General features: G+C 46.8%; 1 protein-coding gene across 2 annotated transcripts; it reads left to right on the plus strand.

Moving 5' to 3' along the window:
• Positions 1-1676: 1676 nt before the first annotated feature.
• CASC3 (CASC3 exon junction complex subunit) lies at positions 1677-16447 on the plus strand. 2 transcript variants are annotated; one of them, XM_041000544.1, is made up of 14 exons: positions 1677-1925; positions 2192-2219; positions 2679-2716; positions 7633-7785; positions 7882-8033; positions 8612-8788; positions 8969-9651; positions 11982-12046; positions 12361-12475; positions 12666-12764; positions 13006-13223; positions 13830-13952; positions 14086-14150; positions 14662-16447. In XM_041000544.1, exons 1-13 carry the CDS (start codon positions 1701-1703, stop codon positions 14107-14109), a joined length of 2100 nt encoding a protein of 699 aa, XP_040856478.1. In that variant the 5' UTR covers positions 1677-1700; the 3' UTR covers positions 14110-14150; positions 14662-16447. The 2 variants fall into 2 exon arrangements, with proteins under 2 accessions (XP_040856478.1, XP_040856479.1); XM_041000545.1 differs by having other exon boundaries at positions 14671-16447.
• Positions 16448-18804: the final 2357 nt, after the last annotated feature.

Here is an 18804-nt window from a genome sequence, read left to right on the forward strand (position 1 = left end):
GCCTTAACACGGAATTGGAGACTTCAACAACAAGAGACTGTTGGCTGCTTGGTGCCTGCTGTCTCAGTGACGTCTCCTGGTTGGGAAGACCTTAACGGTTGTCTAGTTTAACCCTCAAGACGTGACTTCTTTTGGACAGCATTTCAGACCAAGGAAGTCCAGCTTCTGCATCCTCAGAATGTTCCCTCTTCCATTATTCCAAATGTTTGAACTTCCTCATTGACAAGAGTCTGACTTCTTGTAACTTGAACCCATTGATTCTTCCAGGTTAATGAAAAATACACCCAAACCCCCTTTTCCTATGCTCAGTGTGATTTGCTATGGCTATCCCAGGTCTTTCCTTCATCTTAAATATTAAGAATCTTTACCTCAAAAAATAAAAAAGATTGTAAGTTTTTGGATCCCTCTGGTTAAATCGACAATTTACCCATGTCCATTTAGTAACTGAACCAGACCATTAAAGGACAAAGTGGCAAATTTCCCCCACCTTTTCCAAGATTTGTTTTATTTTTATTGGAAAGTCAGATATACAGAGAGGAGGAAAGATGGGAATATCTTCCACCCACAGATTCGCTCCCCGTGTGGCCTCAATGGCCAGAGCTGAGTCAATCTGGAGCCAGGAGCTTCTTCCCGGTCTCTCACACGGGTGTAGGGTCCCAAAGCTTTGGGCCATCCTTGACTGCTTTCCCAGGCCACAGGCAGGGAGCTGGATGGGAAGTGGAGCAGCCAGGATATGAACCAACGTCCATATGAGATCCTGGTGCGAGCAAGGCTGTACCAGGCCCAATTTTCCCTTTCTTGACCGCTGTGTTTGCACCCATTTAGCCTGTGGTTTCAACATTAAAGCCTACACCTTCCATTTTGAACTGAGGCGGTTAGTTTCTGAAGTTGGACTCAGAAGTCCTGAAATTATTGGGTCTTGATTCAATTCCAGGGCTTTCAGAACTCTAGGTTGAAATTTTAAACTTGATCAGCATCAGGATCCTTAACCATGGATAGCACCTACGAAAAAATTACAGTGCAGAATCCTGTGCTTTGTAGTGACGTTTATCTGCACTTACTGATGTACAACCCCGTAGATGCACTAATGACATCTTGTATATCTGACTTAAGATCCGAAGAAAATACACCGATTTCTTTCATGGCCTTGCCAAATCAAGCCATTTTCTTCTAGTAACCCTGAACGAGAAGGGAATCTTGTCAGGACTTTAAGCCAATATCTGCTTATCTTGTCAATCCAGTTGTAGAATCCTGATAAGACAACATTCTGCCACCCTCTGTTTTGGGAGGGGGAAGAAAAAATGACAGAGGAGAAATGCAACACGAACATCCTCTGGCTTGACTGCGGACGATCGGTTTCTCCTTGGCCCTTTCCCTAAAAGTGCGCTGGTGTGACAAGCCTGATGTAGCTCTAGAGTGGTTGCTTATTGCGGATTTTACCAAGCAAACGAATGCAGCTAGACATGAAAAAAGCAAACCACGAACCCCGACAGCCTAAGATGGCCGGACCACGCCCCCTCGCGGCGCCGGTGACGTCACCATCCGCAGCCGTGCCGCAGGGCGCAGGCCCCGCCCCCTGCCCCGCCCCGCCCGCGACGGGACCTGTCGAGCATGCCGGGACTGCTGCTCAGGCTTCCCGGCAGCCTGTGCGACGGGCGTGGTGCGTCGGGAGCTGGCCGGCGGCGGCCGTTCTGTGTAAGATGGCGGACCGGCGGCGGCAGCGCGCCTCGCAGGACACGGAGGATGAGGAGTCGGGGGCTTCGGGCTCGGACAGCGGCGGCTCCCCGGCGCGCGGCGGCGGCGGCGGCAGCGGCAGCGGCAGCGGCAGCGGCTCCCTGCCTTCGCAGCGCGGCGGCCGAGCCGGGGCCCTGCATCTGCGGCGGGTGGAGAGCGGGGGCGCCCAGAGCGCCGAGGAGTCGGAGTGTGTGAGTGCGCGCGGCGGGGGCGGGGGCCGGGCAGCCGGGCTTGCGTGTCCTCGGAGCCTGGGGAGGCCAGAGGGGCTGCTGCGAGGAGCGAGGGCAGGTTTATTCACGCGTTGGGGCTGCGGGTGCAGAAGCTGCACCTCCTCCCGATGCTGTTGGCTGCAAGATTGTCCTTTCCCCATCTTCCGATCGAACCATTTTGTGTTGAGTCTTAAGACACCCATCCCTGGAAATCACAGCGCTAACCCATGTCCTCTGGTTTCCTTCAGGAGAGTGAAGATGGCATCGAGGGCGATGGTGAGTAGCGGCTTTGACCTGGCCGGGTCGAGTGTTCTCACATAAGCGCGGGTCATCTAACAGTTGACTCAGCTCACCCTGGCCTGGGTTTGTAGGAGGAGCCCGTGGGAGGAATCTATCAATGGAGGAGCTGGAGCATCGGTTTAGCAGTGTGTGTGTGTGTGTCTAAGCTCATCCTGGCCTGGGTTTGCAGGAAGAACCGATGGGGCGACTCTCTCAAAGGGGCTGGAGCATCAGATCAGCTATGTGTGTGTGTGTGTGCTGCTTCTTGGGGAAGTCACTCCCCAAATGTTTCCCCAACGGTAACTGGGGACTGTAATTTTATCCCCATCATGGGTTAATGTTAGGGAATTAGCTTTACCTTGACTCACAATAAGCAGTGAGAAAATGTAATCGTAGATTGTAAATTGCTCCCCCCCCACCCGCCTCCATCCTCATATGTTTCACTTTTCTTTTCAGCTGTTCTCTCAGATTATGAAAGTGCTGAAGACTCAGAAGTGAGTGTGACGGGTTCTTTTTCCTATGATTTAGGCAGAAAATGTGTGTTTAAAATGTACGTATCCATCATGTAAAACTCACACAACCTACGTGTTTCTTCCCTTGTGCCTTTCCTCACTGATATTGCTCTAGAAAGTGTTACAGCACGTCTCGTTCAGTAGCAGTGAGGGCAGCTTGGACACAGCGCTGTTGTCTCTTCTCCATATTTAAGGAAAATAAGCTTCTGAGAGATTGAGGACATTCTGCAAGTTCTTCACACAGAGAGAGCAGGTCATTTCCTGCTCCTGAACTTGACAAGCCAACAGGCTGGATTTTTTTTTTACTCCCCTTCCCAGATTCTGAAAGTTTTGAAGGGTAGGATTGTACCTTGTTTTAAAAGTAGCCCTCATTGGATAGTTGGACTGTGTAGGAGAAAGTTTCGTGAAGGGAGACTTTAGTGTGCTTGTTTTGATTAGGTCAACGAAAAGATGTCAGCAGAATGGTGGCTTGTTGTTGAGTGGCATCCTGGCTCGTTAGGATATCTGATGGGGATACGGGGAGAATTGGATTGTCAGACAGAAGTTTTCCTTGTAAGCATTATGTATGGCCATATTGCATCCTAGACTATTGAGTCCTTGCAGCTCAAAGTCAAAATAAGACATCTGAGTAGCTCTTGCAGCTTGGTGATGACTGTTGCGTTTTTCACCAGATTAAGTGTGGCTGGGTACTGAAACCAAATTGCACAGTCAGGAAAGAGTAAGAGTTAACTAAGTAAAACATGTTCTGGAAGAAAGGAACAGCAGACAAGAAAGCCAGGACATAGGAAGTGAGATGGAGCACGAGAGGACTGCAGGGAATTTGGGGTTGTTGGGACAGGCTGGGTGCCAGAATTGAAGGCAGATTTGGGCTCAGCACAACAAACTCGTGGCTAAATCCTCTCATTGGCAAGTGCCAGGATTCCATATGGGCACTGGTTCATGTCCCAGCTGCTCCACTTCTGTCCAGCTCCCTGCTTGTGGCCTGGGAAAGCAATAGAGGATGACCCCAAAGCCTCGGGACCCTGTACGCGCATAGAAGACCTGGAAGAAGTTCCTGACTCTTGGCTTTGCAATCCAAGTTCAGCTCTGGGCTGTTCTGGCCTCTAGAATGCATCACAAGTTGATGGAAGATCTTTTTCTTTCTGTAAATCTGCCTTCCAATAAAAGTAAATAAATAATAAAAAAAGAAAAGAGGGGGCCTGGTGTGGTAGCCTAGTGGCTAAAGTCCTCACCTTGCATGCACTGGGATCCTAAATGAGCACCTGTTCTAATCCAGGTAGTCCCCTTCCCATCTAGCTCCTTGTTTATGGCCTGAGAAAGCAGTTGAAGACAGCCCAATACCTTAGGACCCTGCACCTACTTGGGAGACCTGGGAGAAGCTCCTGGCTCCTGGCTTCAAATCAGCTCAGCTCTGACCATTATAGCTGTTTGGGGAGTGAATCATCGGTCCTCTGTTTCTCCTCCTCTGTATATCTGACTTTGCAATAAAAATAGAGCTTTTAAAAAGAAAGAAAGAAAAAGAAATAAGGCAGACTGGTAGCAGGGGTTGTATTGTAAAGGGACTTACCTGTTATTTCTCTTTCGTACCTGCTCAGTGCCAGGTTTATAATGGGCACTGGATAAAAAAACCTACGGTTCTTCCTCTGTGGAGTTCACATTCTGGGTTGGAGAGGGCAAGAGGTAGTTAAGCAAGTAATTGCAATAATGTTTGAAAAGTGTCTTAGTACTGGAGTTATACAGTGATTTAGGAATCATAGCAGGGGAAACTAATTTGATTTAGAGTATTTATGTTTGTATTTTTTGTTTGTTTTAATGGATTACTCTTTTGAAAGGCAGAGATTTTTTTTTCATCCTCTGGCACATTCTCCAGTCCTAATAGCTAACTGCACCTGGCAACTCCAGCTCGGTCCAACTACTTGTGCTATATCTGCTACTTTTCTCAGGCACAGAAGCGGGAAACTGGATTAAAAGTGAACAGCTGGGAGATGAACCAGTGCTAGCATCACAAACAGTTGCTTAACTTGCTATGCCACAACATTTAGGAAACAAGATGTTTATATAAATGGAGGGCTGAAAGAATGAGTATGACGTGACCATATAGTTACCTAAGCAGAGGAAGCACAATGTGAAAAGAAGATCTTGAAGGCATGGGTTGCATAATGACTTGGAAAGATGTGAAATGATTAAAAATTTATTTATCTGAAAGATATTGTTAGAGACGAGACAGAGGCAGAAGCACATCTTTCATCTGTTCATCTCCCAAGAACTGGGGCCAGGTTGGAGCCAAGAGCCCTATCGCCCATGTGGGTGACTAGGCCCCAGGTACTTAAGGCTTCATCTGCCGCTTTCCTAGGCACATTATCAGGAAGCTGGGTAGGCAAGTGGAGCAGCCAGGACTCAAACCAGCACTTTATTTTGGGATGAGGCATCTCAGAGTGATACCCACCCATATGTGAATTTTTTTTTTTATTTACTTGATTTTATTTGAAAGCTATACACAGAGAAAATGAAGTCTTTCATCTCTTGGTTCACTCCCAAAATGGTTGCAGTTGCCATAGCTGAGCCACTCAAAAGCCAGGAGCTTCATCTGGGTCTCCTACATGAGTGCAGGGGCCCAAGCCATGTGTAAAATGTTTAATATGACTAGAGCATAAGAAATGAAGTACTGACAGATGAGCTGAAGCCAGATCTCAAAAGTACCTCATAAGCAAGGTTACAGTGTGTTAGGTTGGTTAAGGTGTTTGCATCCTGCTTTGGAGTGTCTGGATTGGATTTCTAGCTCCTGCTCTTGATTTTAGCTTCCTGGCAGTACAGATCTTGGGACCAGGGTAGAGGTGATGGCTTAAGTAATTGGGGCAGGAAATGGTGGTGTGGTTAAACTGCAACTTGTGACACTACCACTCCATATAGAAATGTAGTTTCTTCCCCAGCTGCTCCACTTCCAAGCCACCTCCTGGCTCCTGAGCCTGGAAGTCAGCAGGTAAGGACCCAAGTAAATGGGCCTCTGCCACTCATATGGGAAACCAGGGGGGAGTTCCTAGCATCAGCCTGTCCCTTACTGCTTTGGTGGCCTTTTGGGAGTGAGTCAGCAGATGGAAGTGTGCTTTCTCTTGAACTCTCTCTCTCTGGGGCTCTGTCCACTTTTCAAATAAACGATTAGAGTTGGAACTGGGACTGTTGCGGGTGTTTGGGGAGTGCATCAGTCAGTGGGGAGTGTTCTGTCTCTTCCCCTGCCTCTCTGCTTCTATAATAAGAAGGAAGACACACACAACTGTTTGGATTTTGTTCTAAGTAAGTGAAAAAGCATAAGAATGTTTTAAATCTAGGAGTAGATTTCAATTTTATTTATTTGTTATTTTAAAGATTGATTTGGGGACAGAGTGCATGGTAGTATAGTGGCTAAAATCCTCACCTTGCATGCACTGGGATCCCATACGGGAGCTGGTCCGTGCTGTTTGCTGCACTTCCCTTCCAGCTCTCTGCTTGTAGCTTGGGAGTGCAGTGGAGGACAGGCCAAAGCTTTGGGACCCTGTACCTGTGGGAGAACAGGAAGAAGCTCTTGGCTTTGGATCGACTCAACTCTAGCCATTGTGACCACTTGGTGGGGAATGAACCAGTAGACAGATCTTTCTCTGTCTCTCCTTCTCTGTAAATCTGCCTTTCCAATAAAAATATAAAAGGAAAGAAGGGCCCAATAGTAAGATTGATGAGATGTGAATGGGTCTGAGAGGTTCTAGTGATGCAGGTGAAATCCTTTTGACTGAGAAGCTCAGGTTTGTTGATGACATAGAGCCTACCTAATCTTATTTCTCAGTAAACATGTAGGTTTTTTCCTTTATTCTAAGACTGTATGAAAGTTTGCTTCCCAAATACCTGCAACAGCTGGGACTGGATTGGGGGTGAAGCTGGAAGCCAAAAACTTAGTCCAGGTCTCCCACATGGGTGGCAGGAAATCTACAGTTTGTCAGGATTGCTGCCGGCCAGGGTTTGCCTTGAAAGGAAGCTGGAACCAGGAGCAGCAGACGGGTGTTGAATCCAGGGATGTGAGCAGCCCAGTCAACATCTTAGCCGCTAGGCCAAATGCCTGCTGTGGCATGTTTGCTTTAAATTTTTTTAATTTATTGTTTTATTTTGATAATCTTAACATAGTTGATTAGGGTAGAAAGAGTCAATAGCCTCATTTTTTTTTTTTAAGATTTATTTTTATTGGAAAGCCGGATATACAGAGGGGAGGAGAGACAGAGAGGAAGATCTTCCATCCGATGGTTCACTCCCCAAGTGAGCGCAACGGCTGGAACTGAGCCAATCCGAAGCCAGGAGCCAGGAGCTCTTCCGGGTCTCCCACTCGGGTGCAGGGTCCCAAAGCTTTGGGCTGTCCTCGACTGCTTTCAAGTAGGGAGCTAAATGGGAAGCAGGTCCACCAAGATTAGAACTAGTGACCATATGGGGTTCTGGCACATGCAAGGCGAGGACTTTGACAACTACTCTATCACACCGGGCCCATATTTTTTTTTTCTAAAGATGCTTTTATGTGTATGTCAGAATGACAAAGATCTTCCATCCATTGGTTCATTCCTCAAATAGCTACAGCTGTTGATGTCCCTGCTAAAGTCAGGAACCTGGAGCTGTGTCCAGTTCTCGTATTTGGATGGCAGGGGTCCAAATCCCTGGGCCATCTTCTGCTTTCCAGGCACATCAGAGGGAGTTGAATCAGAGTGGAATATCTGGGTCTCCATCCCAGGGGATGCCGGCATAGCAGGCAATAAACAGTCTTACATCGCATCACTCTGCCAGCCCTGCTTTTAATTCTTGGGTTGTAAAGAGTTGTTTATCGGCAGATGAAGAATGGGAAATAAAAATCCATCATTGAGATCTTATTTTCTGAAACCTTTCTTCAGGGTGAAGAGGAATACAGTGAAGAGGAAAACTCCAAAGTGGAGTTGAAGTCAGAAGCTAATGATGCTGTTAATTCAACAAAAGAAGAGAAGGGGGAAGACAAGCATGACACCAAAGGCACTGTGACTGGAGAGAGGCAAAGTGGGGATGGACAGGTCAGTACCCAGCAGGGTCCTCCGTTCTGGGGGCTGCAATAAGGACACTCAGCCGTGAAGGAGTGAGGAGTAAGGAGCCCTCTGTCTGTCCTCCAGGAGAGCACAGAGCCTGTGGAGAATAAAATGGGTAAAAAGGGTCCCAAGCATTTGGATGATGATGAAGACAGGAAGAATCCAGCGTACATACCCCGGAAAGGGCTCTTCTTTGAGCATGATCTTCGAGGCCAAACTCAGGAGGAAGAAGTCAGGTAACATCCGCTTGCTGCTGCTGCTGCTGCTGCTGCTGCTGCTGCTGCTGCTGAGCGGATGTTTAGGGCTCACCGTAGCCACATACTTTACTGAGTACTTTGCTTGAACTGTGTTGTTTTCACTTGATGAACAGATTGAATCTAAGTGTTACAATTATCCTTATTATACAAAGGAGGAAAGTGAGGTTTAGAATATTCCGTTTGGGAACCTTGGATAGAGGGGTAGAGGTCCGCACCTGCAGAGGGCAGGCTGTCTTTGTGTTCTTGGTTCTCATTCTCCTGATTTTCTGCATCAGGAGCTCAGATCCTCTAGGATACAAGGTAATTGCATAGGCTGCCTTTGAAGAAAGTGAAGTTTCAGAGCCACTGAGTAGCTTCAAGTGAAGTCCCCTCATTTCTATTCCTGTTACATTTGAACAGGCCCTGAGGTGTTGCCATTTACTCTTGTGTCATCTGCTGAGGCATGTGCACAGCCTACATGAAGTTCCTACCATCTCCCTGCCTGAACCCATTTGTTTCACAACCATCTGCTTCACAGACACTGCAAACCTAAGTCACTTTTCCTTGGTTTTGTCTAGACCCAAGGGGCGTCAGCGGAAGCTATGGAAGGATGAGGGCCGCTGGGAGCATGACAAGTTTCGGGAAGATGAGCAGGCCCCGAAGTCCCGCCAGGAGCTCATTGCTCTTTATGGCTATGATATCCGCTCAGCTCATAACCCTGATGACATTAAACCTCGAAGAATCCGGAAACCCAGGTGAGGACATTTTGGAGCCATAAATATTGTGTTTTAGAAAGAATTCCGTTGTTTTCCTGAATGTCTTTCTAGCCAGTGAGTGGGAGAGAGCTATGGGAATGCTTCCTGACTAGTTTGTATCGCTCATGATCCCTTTTGTTGTTTTTTTTCATAGCAGTCTCTCTGTTCCATTTTTACTAGATATGGAAGCCCTCCGCAAAGAGATCCAAACTGGATTGGTGAGCGGTCCAATAAGTCCCACCGCCACCAAGGTCCTGGGGGCACTCTACCGCCAAGGACATTTATTAACAGGAACGCTGCAGGTACTGGCCGCATGTCTGCACCCAGGAATTACTCTCGATCTGGGGGCTTCAAAGAAGGTCGTGCTGGCTTTCGGCCTATGGAGGCTGGGGGGCAGCATGGAGGCCGGTCTGGTGAGACTGCTAAGCATGAAACTGGTTACCGGTCCCGGCGCCTGGAGCAGACTCCCGTGAGGGATCCGTCTCCCGAAGCAGATACCCCAGAGCTTGGTGGTCCTGAGAAGGAGGAGGCAGCCTCTGAGACACCAGCCACGGCTCCTGAACCTGTACCACCGGCTCCTGACAGACCTGTCGAGAAGAAATCCTACTCCCGGGCGAGAAGAACCCGCACCAAAGTAGGAGATGCTGGCAAAATTGCAGAGGAGGTGCCCCCTCCACCTGAAGGGCTGCCCCCAGCTCCTGCAGTTCCAGAGACCACCCCTCCTCCACCTGCTAAGACTGGAAACTGGGAGGCTCCCGTGGATTCTACCAGCGGACTGGAACAAGATGTAGCACAATTAAATATAGCAGAGCAGAGTTGGAATCCAGGCCAGCCTTCATTCGTGCCGCCCCGGGAGCTTCGAGGTGCGTGTCTCTGGGACGGTGGCAGCTTGTTTCCCTTTGCGGCCTTGGGTTGAGGAGCATGGGTCTTGAATTTCTCAGGGATTTGTTATCAGACAAATAACCAGTCTTCACAGTAGTTTGTTTAGTTACTAATTACTGTGCTGCTACTTTGCCTACTTTTTAAATTTTACTTTATTTTTATTGGAAAGTCAGACACACTGAGAGGAGGAGAGACACAGAGGAAGATCCTCCGCCCATTGATTCATTCCCCAAGTGGCTGCAACAGCCAGACCTGAATTAATCTAAAGCCAGGAGCCTGGAGCCTCTTCCGAGTCTCCCACGCTGGTGTAGGGACCCAAGGCTTTGGGCCTTCCTTGACTGTCTTCCCAGGCCATGAGCAGGGAGCTGGATGGGAAACAGGGCTGTTGGGATTAGAACTGGCGCCCATATGGGATTCCAGCGCATGCAACGCAGGACTTTGATTATTAGGTTACCGCGCTAGACCCTACTTTGCCTACTATTAACTGGTAATTTTTTTTAATTGATAATTTTTAACCTTCCTTTTCTGCTCTAGAATGGAAGAAGACAATATTCTTATTTAAGCTAATAATTAAATCTTTGAAGGCAGAAACCTAGACATTTGAATTTGGATTGGGGTCTTTTCTAACCTGTTTGAAAACAAACCTCTCCAGTTTTCCTAATCTTACGGAGGCAGACTATCCACCAGACTTTGTGTGATGATGGTGCTTTTAGATACAGTCCCAGGACCATCGTGTATTTCAAAATCTGTGAATGCTAAAGTCCCTTACATAAAATGCTGTCCTTCCATATAAACCACGCAAATTCTCCCTTATACTTTAAATCACTTAAAGGTTATTTAAGATATTTAGTGAAATGTAGAGAGAAGAGAGTGCTATCTTTCATCTGCTGGTTCTTTTCTGAAATGACCACAATAGTCTTGGAGTCGTGACCTGGGTCAGGTCTCCTGGGAGGGTAGCAGGGCCCGGGTTCTGGAAGCATCATCCACAGCATTGTATTAGGAGGCTGGGTCAGAAGCACGTTTACCGGGACATGAACCAGCATTCTAGTATGGGATTTAGGGCATCCCAGGTGGCAGTTTCACCTGCTGAATCATAGTGCTCACCTTCTCAAGCCTTTGTTTATGTGTGGCTGGCTAAATCCATAGATACAGAACTTCAGAATCAGAGAGGCTGGCTGGATAGAGGGCCGAGCTGCTCTGTGCCTGCTCCAGCTTCCTGCTTATGTAACAGCCTTGGAAGCAGCAGATGATGGTGCAAGTGTTTGAGTTTCTGCCACCCACATGGGAGACCCAGATTGCTTCCTAGCTCCTGGCTTCTGAACTTGTGGGCCAGCCCTGTATAGATTGTGAACCAGCAGATGGAAGAACTCTTTCTACCTCTGCCTTTCAAGTTAAAATGATAATATATATCTTGTGATCAACTCCCTGCTGAAGTGCTGAGAAAGCATCAAAAGATGATCCAGGTTCTTGCGTCCCGACACTCATGGGAGGCCAAGGTGAATCTCCAGAGTCCTGGCTTTGGTTTAGCTGACTCCTAGCCATTGCAGCCATTTGATGGTGAATCAGTAGATAGAGGGTCCCTCTCTGTTTGCATCCTCTGTAACTCTGCCTTTCAAGTAAATAAAATAAATCTTTTTTTTTTTTTTAAATGAGGCTAAAGGGGTGAACTGAACTTAGAATTTTTATTATTGAAAATAGCACATATGGTTAATGAGTATCATATTGAATGAGTATCATATTGGTCAGCCTAATTCTAGAAAGTAGACCAATAGGGCCTGTCACCTCTTTTACCCGACTGGCTTTGTTTTCCCCAAACCAGATAAAGTCTAGGTTTGGTAATTTTGATATAGGTGAATTTTTATAAGTTGTTTTTGTTTTATTATTATTTTTTTTTTTGCTTACTTGAATGGCTGGGGTTGGGTTGGGACAAAGCTGGAACTCAGTAACTCAGTCTAGGTTTGCCACATGTGTATAGGAATGCAGTTAATTGAGCCACACTGATGTCTTCCTGATTCTACATTGGTATTAAGTTGGAAGACCTGGATTGAGTGTCAGACCCTGGTGCTCCAGTAAGACAGCTGGGCAAGCATCAAAGGATGGTCCACATGTTTGGATTCCTGCAGCCATATGGGAGCCCTGGCAGGAACTCCTGGCCCCCATCCTCAGCCCAGCTCAGTTCAGCCCTGATACTTTAAAAGGAAAAGAGGAAAGACATTCCCCATGTAGGCTCCCGCCTGTCGTGTTCTTGATGGCATCTTTGAGTAGCACTCACATATGTCTGTTCTTCAGCACTGACTTTTTTATATTACAGGTATGCCCAACCACATACACATGGGAGCAGGACCTCCACCTCAGTTTAACCGGATGGAAGAAATGGTATGAAAAGGCAAACAGGGATACAGAGGGGGCTTATAGTTAACAACTTGTACACTGAAAATGAGAAAATCTTAAAGTTAGTCTTTCCATCAATCTTTCTTGCTTAAATTTCCATCTCAGAAAGATAGGATAGAAAGTTTAAGTTCAAATATTAATGCTTTTCATAAATTTTGCATTTTGCAAGTACATGATGCAAATAAGTAATAGAAGTCTGTTGGGTAGCAGGTGTTTTGTAGCACCTAATGGAGGGTAGCTCTTGAACGTCAGCCCTCTGGTAGGTGTCTCTTTTTTAGGCCTCTCTCTTTGTCTCGCAGGGTGTTCAGGGTGGTCGAGCCAAACGGTATTCATCTCAGAGACAGAGACCTGTTCCAGAGCCCCCTGCTCCCCCTGTGCACATCAGCATCATGGAAGGACATTACTATGACCCACGTGAGATTTTTCTTATTGTTGGGCTAACTCTAGGCAAGGTGAAATGAACTAAGATTATCTGGTTGCTGTTTTTGTTTTTTGTTTGTTTGTTGTACATATAAATTGAGCATCTTTTAAGGGTGTGGAGGTAAAGAAAAAATGTGCATTTGTGAAGTGAGGGTTACGAGACTCTTAATGTGATATTTTACAGTGCAGTTCCAGGGACCAATCTATACCCATGGTGACAGCCCTGCCCCACTGCCTCCACAAGGCATGATTGTGCAGCCAGAAATGCACCTTCCCCACCCAGGTGAGCCTTGCAGCTCTGTCTGTATTCTTGTGTTATATAAGGAGGGGTGTTGGGGTTCCACAAACTCTACCTTCTTGAGATATCTGCCACTCACTAATGGTTCTCGCCCTGGCTACTTGAGCAGCAAACTCCTCTTGGGTCCATCCTGAGAACTTCGATCTCAGTCTGTTCAACAGTCTAGCCTGGCCATCCCTTGAAAATAACTTTTTTTTTTTTTACTTTCTGTTTTCTCCTCGCCTAGGTTTACATCCCCACCAGACACCAGCGCCTCTGCCCAATCCGGGCCTCTATCCCCCACCAGTGTCCATGTCTCCAGGACAGCCACCGCCTCAACAGTTGCTTGCTCCCACTTACTTTTCTGCCCCAGGGGTCATGAACTTTGGTAATCCCAGTTATCCTTATGCTCCAGGGGCACTGCCCCCTCCACCACCTCCTCCTCATCTGTATCCTAATACGCAGGTAAGACATCTAAGGAGCAGATTGTTCTAATCAGATAGCAATATGGATTGGGAGAAGGCTGAAGGGATTTGAAAGAGCTTTTCAGGGGCACTGATTTGTATGTGGAGCTGGGATGCCTCTTGGTGGTCAGGAGCTGGAAATGCAGTCATATAGTGCCCATCATCTGTTTATTCTCTTGGGGTTTTTAAATGATGTTAGTCAAGTGTTTTTGGTGCATCGTAGGCGATCACATCTGCTGTTCGTTCAGCTGGAGAGAGAAGCTGTTTCCTGCTCATTACCAGGCCTACCTGTGTCCTGCTGGACTCCTGGCGGGTTACTACCACTTGCTGTCTGGAGTGTCACCACTGGGCTCAGCCTTTTCATTTGTCAGCAGATGATAAGAATCAGAAAAGGCTAGGGGATGGGTATACATTGAAGAAGTAGGAACCACAGTATAATAATGACACTTTAAGACAGAAATAATAGTCACTTTATTTTTTAGGGGGCATCTGAGAGATTTAAAAAAGTGTGAATTTTCCACTGCTTTTATTTCTGTGGCTGAATATTTCCTGTTCATCATGAGTTAAATGAATTAATTCCTATTTCTTTTGACTTGTGGGCCTCCAGGCCCCATCACAGGTGTATGGGGGAGTGACCTACTATAACCCAGCCCAGCAACAGGTGCAGCCAAAGCCCTCCCCACCACGGAGAACCCCCCAGCCCGTCACCATCAAGCCCCCTCCACCTGAGGTATGAGAGCTCCTCCCTGTACTTTAGGAACATACGGCATTGGTGTGCTTTCATTTTCTTAGTGTGTTTCTACAGGGGGAAAAAAAGATCTTTTATATAGCCTGATAACAAATTTCAACTTTTATTATTTCAGGTTGTAAGCAGGGGTTCCAGTTAATATTAAGTTTCTGAATATTTTAAAACTAACATCATATAAAAGTAAGTACACAACTCCTCAAAACCAGTGCTTTTGCTTACGTGTTTAATCAAAAAACAAAATCAATTACTGTTTGAAGCTATAACCATGGGACCACTCAGGAGGCTTAAGGAGTGACAGGTGCATTAGGCAGAGTTGAAATAGAAACCCTTGTTAACCTGATGATTTCATTTGGAAAGTGTCAAGGAAGAAGTACTGAAGTGTAGTCTAAGCTTGATGAAGGAAAAGGGCAGTCTAACTTTGGCAGCGCAAAGGACCAGTTCTAAAACCCATATAAGAGGTTTTTGGGGGTATTTCATTTGGTCTGGTTTGGGTTGATTTTGTTTGTATTGGCGGGGGAGGGGAGATTGTGTGTGGAGGTGGTGGTGTTTTTGTCGGGCATTTTTATTTTTGTTTTGGTGGGGTGGTAGTAGTGTTTTGTTTAGAGATATCATACTTTTGAAAACAGTTTGTAAATAATCTCAAGATCCACTAACATTTCAGCGATTGTTCCCTTTTCTCACACCCTGTCAGAACATAAAGGTGAGAACTCAGAAGAGAAATACAACTGGCTGTCCACTCCAGGTGGGCTACCAAAGTACAGGGTGGCTCCTACCAGCGACAGCTGAAGGAGGAAGACCCACGCCTTCCTCTGAGGACAGGCTCATTGGAGAGGGGGAGAAACGATGGACTTCCTCCCACCTGCGCTCTTTACTTGAGGCGGCTGTACTCAGGGGAGCGGAGATCCAGGCAGCCCAGGCTTCCGAGTCTACATCCAGAACTCCACATCTTTCTGCTTGACTTTGTCCTGGGAAATTCAAGTGTCTTCTGTTCCCAGGGAAGTTCCTTCCTGTTTTTGTTTTGTTTTGTTTTGTTTTCGGATATATTCATTTTTAAAGTCTAGCTTGCTGTTCTTAAGTTAATATTCTATTTCTTTAGGTTGTTTTGCTTGTCTGTTGCTCTCTTTTTCTTCCCTGCAAATGAACCAAATTTGTTCTGGTTTGCTTACCGCTTCAGGCTCCTTTTTAATTCTTCCCTGCAGCCCAGATAATGGAGAACAAATCAGCCAGGCTTTCCCAAATCTCAGCTGGCGTTTTTTTTTGTTTTTTGTTTTTTTTTTTTAGCCTTGGCTGTTCACTTGTAAACTTGGATTTTTAGCTCCTCTAACCCCATATAAGCAAAGTTGTCTATATAGTGCATCCCATGGTCAAGAAAGCTCAGAGGGAGTGAGTAGGACCCTTTCTTTTTGGCTTAGTTTTTCTACAAGTCTGAGCCTCTGTTAGTACCTGTAATCTGGTGGGCTTTGGTCCTCTGTTTAGGGCAAAGTCTGTACTGTGGGAGATGACCAGCCAGATGCATTTGTAAGCAAGAGAGGGCGGGGTGAACCTTTGCACTTTAGGGGTATCTGTTTGCACAGTGCTCAGGGCTCCATCTTGGAGGTAAGTGAGATCAGAGGGCCCTGCTTCTCTTTTGTCCTGCATCCCCTTTCAAGTTGCTGTGGACCAGTGCATCTCTCTGAGAGGCAAATATTACCCAGCAAGTAACTTATCTTGTCCATTGCCATTCTTTGCTCTTCTCCATGTCTTTCCTGCTACACATGTCCTAGATGTGCTCCTGATCTTGTAAGCAAGTACTACACCTGGGCTTTAAGGTTTAAGGAAGCCAGTCACCACCTGGGCTAGGGCTCCCTCCTGTCCATGGCACTGAACCACTCCCCTGCTGCCTCTACAGAAAAGATTCCTGTGACTGGACCACTTGTGTCTGCCTGGGGTGTTTTGGCCACTGTCCTTGATGTCTGTATCTCTTCCCCAATAGTGTCACTGTCTGTTGTTACTCTTTTCCTCCAGCAGAGTCACAGGTGTGGGGTGGGGGGCGGGAGGGACACTTAAAGCTGTAACTCCCCGCCTTACCACCACCACCAGGAGGAAACTATATTCTCCTAGGGGTAGCTGGTGATTGTGCCTTTTGTAGGCTTCCCTTTGCCTTAAACCTGAAGATGTCTCCTCAAGCCTGTGGGCAGCATGCCCAGATCCCCAGACCTTATGACACTGTGACAGTTGTCTCTGTTGGTCCACTGTGTTCAGTTGCAAGGATTTCTCCCTATGTGTTGTTGTGGTTTTTTTGTTGTTACAGTTTTGAAGGGTGCACATTTATGATCTGCATTGTGACTTGGAGATAATAAAATTTAGACTACAAATTTTTTTTTTTTTTTTTTTTTTGCCAGTATGTTCTTGAGTGTTTATTTGGGTGGAAAGGAGGATTCCCTAAATCCTTACAAAGTCACAGTCATATCTCAAACCACCTCAGAATTGTCACGTGGCACAGATCCTTCTTAAAAAATAAAGGTCCGGGCCCGGCGCGGTGGCGCAAGTGGTTAAGTCCTCGCCTTGCACGCCCGGGATCCCATATGGGCGCCGGTTCTAATCCCGGCAGCCCCACTTCCCTTCCAGCTCCCTGCCTGTGGCCTGGGAAAGCAGTCGAGGACGGCCCAAAGCTTTGGGAACCTGCACCCACGTGGGAGACCCGGAAAGAGGCTCCTGGCTTCGGATCGGCATAGTATCGGCCTGTTGCGCTCACTTGGGGAGTGAATCATCGGATGGAAGATCTTCCTCTCTGTCTCTCCTCTCTGTATATATGCCTTTCCAATGAAAAAATAATAAAAATAAATCTTTAAAAAAAAAAAAATAAAGGTCCAAGCCTGGTGCAGTAGCCTAGTGACTAAAGCCTTTGCCTTGCATGTACCGGGATCCCATTTGGCATACATTCATGTCCTGGCTGTTCCACTTCCCTTCCAGATCTCCTTGTGGTCTGGGAAGTCAGTGGAGGAAGGCCCAAAACCTTGGAATCCTGCACACACATGGGAGACCCAGAAGAGGCTCCTGGCTCCTGGCCGGCTCAGTTCCAGCTGTTGTGGCCACTTGGGGAATGAATCTTTGGATGGAAGAGCTTTTGTGTCCTCCTCTCTATGTCCATCTAATTTTCCAATGACAATAAATGATTTTTTTAAATTGGAAAAAAAGTAAAGATGCCAGGACTGTCAGGGTGATGTAGTAAAAGCCAAACCTACTGTCATGGTATCTCATGAGTGCTGGTTTCTGTTTGGCCTCTCTGCTGATCCTGCTCCCTTCTAACGGCCTGGGGAGACCTGCAGCAGATGGCCCAGGTGTTGAGGCTCGGCCAGTCCTGTTAGAGACTTAGATGAAGCTCCTGGCCTCTGGTTTTGGCTTAGCCTGTCTCTGGCTGCTGGAGCCATATGGGAAGCGAACCAGCAGATGGAAGAGCTTTGTGTTTATCCCTCTCCCTAAGTGTTTTTAATATTGAAATTTTTTTTTTCGTTTATTTTTATTACAAAGTCACATATACAGAGAGGAGGAGAGAGAGGAGGTGGAGCTGCTGGGATTAGAAACAGCGACCATATGGGATCCCGGCGTGTTCAAGGCAAGGATCTTAGCCATTAGGCCACGCTGCCGGGCCCTAATATTGATTTTAATATCTAAAAGTTGCTAGGGTGTTAAGGACTGGAGTCAAAGTGATAGCTTCCTGTTAGTACAGCTAAAGGAAAGGAAAATCAAAAGGCCACCCACTGCAGGGTCCTATGTCCATTCATGAAGGGCAGTTCTCAGTTTTGAATAACTTTTTAAAAGATTTATTTTTATTGGAAAGTTAGATTGACAGAAGGAGAGACAGATCTATCCACTGATTCACTTCTGAAATGGTACCAATAGCTGTAGCTTCTCCAATGCGAAGCCAGAAGGAGGAACTTTGAGTTCTCCCATGCGGATGCAGAGTCCCAAGGCTTGGGTCTGTTCTCTACTGCCTTCCCAGGCTAGAAGCAGGGAGCTGAATGGGAAGTGGAGCAGCTGGGATTAGAACCAATGCCCACATGAAATCCTAGTGCATGCAAGGTGAAGATTTAACTGCTAGGCTGTTACACCAGGCCCAGTAGATTTTAAGGATTTATTTATTTTTATTGGAAAGGCAGATATACAGAGAGGAAGATCTTCTACCTGATGGTTAACTCCCCAAGTGACCACAACAGCCGGTGCTGTGCCGATCCAAAGCCAGAAGCCAGGAACTTCCTCCAGGTCTCCTCACAGTGGTGCAGGGTCCCAAGGCTTTGGGCCATCCTCTACTGCTTCCCAGGATACAAGCAGGGAGCTGCATGGGAAGCGGGGCTGCCAGGATCCTGGTGCATTCAAGGCAAGGAGTTTTAGCCGCTAGGCCACCATGCCGGGTCCCTAGGTAGATGTCTTTTTAAAAAAAAAATTTTTTTTTTTTGAGAGCCTCTTCCATCTCCTGGTTTGATCCTCAAATACTCAACTGAACCAGGACAAAGCCAGGAACTGGGTTTCTGTTATGGATGACAAGGATGCAGGTATTTAGACCATCATCAGTTGGTTCCCAAGCACATTAGAAGAAAGATGAATTGAAAGTGCAGAATATGAGACCTGCATAATGGCTCAACTAGCTAAATCCTCACCCTGCAACCACTGGGATCCCATATATGTGTCAGCTCATGTCCAGGCCACTCCCCTTCCCATCCAGCTGTTTATTGCCTGGGAAAGCAACAGGATGGCCCATGGCTTTGGGACCCTACAACCATGCGAGAGACTCAGAAGAAGCTCCTGACTCCTGGCTTTGGATCAGCTCAGCTCTGGCCACTTGGACCACATGGAG

The sequence above is a fragment of the Ochotona curzoniae genome, unplaced genomic scaffold, assembly GCF_017591425.1.
Source record: "Ochotona curzoniae isolate NIBS_2020 unplaced genomic scaffold, NIBS_Ocur_1.0 scaffold_2453, whole genome shotgun sequence".
Lineage (NCBI taxonomy): Eukaryota > Metazoa > Chordata > Mammalia > Lagomorpha > Ochotonidae > Ochotona > Ochotona curzoniae.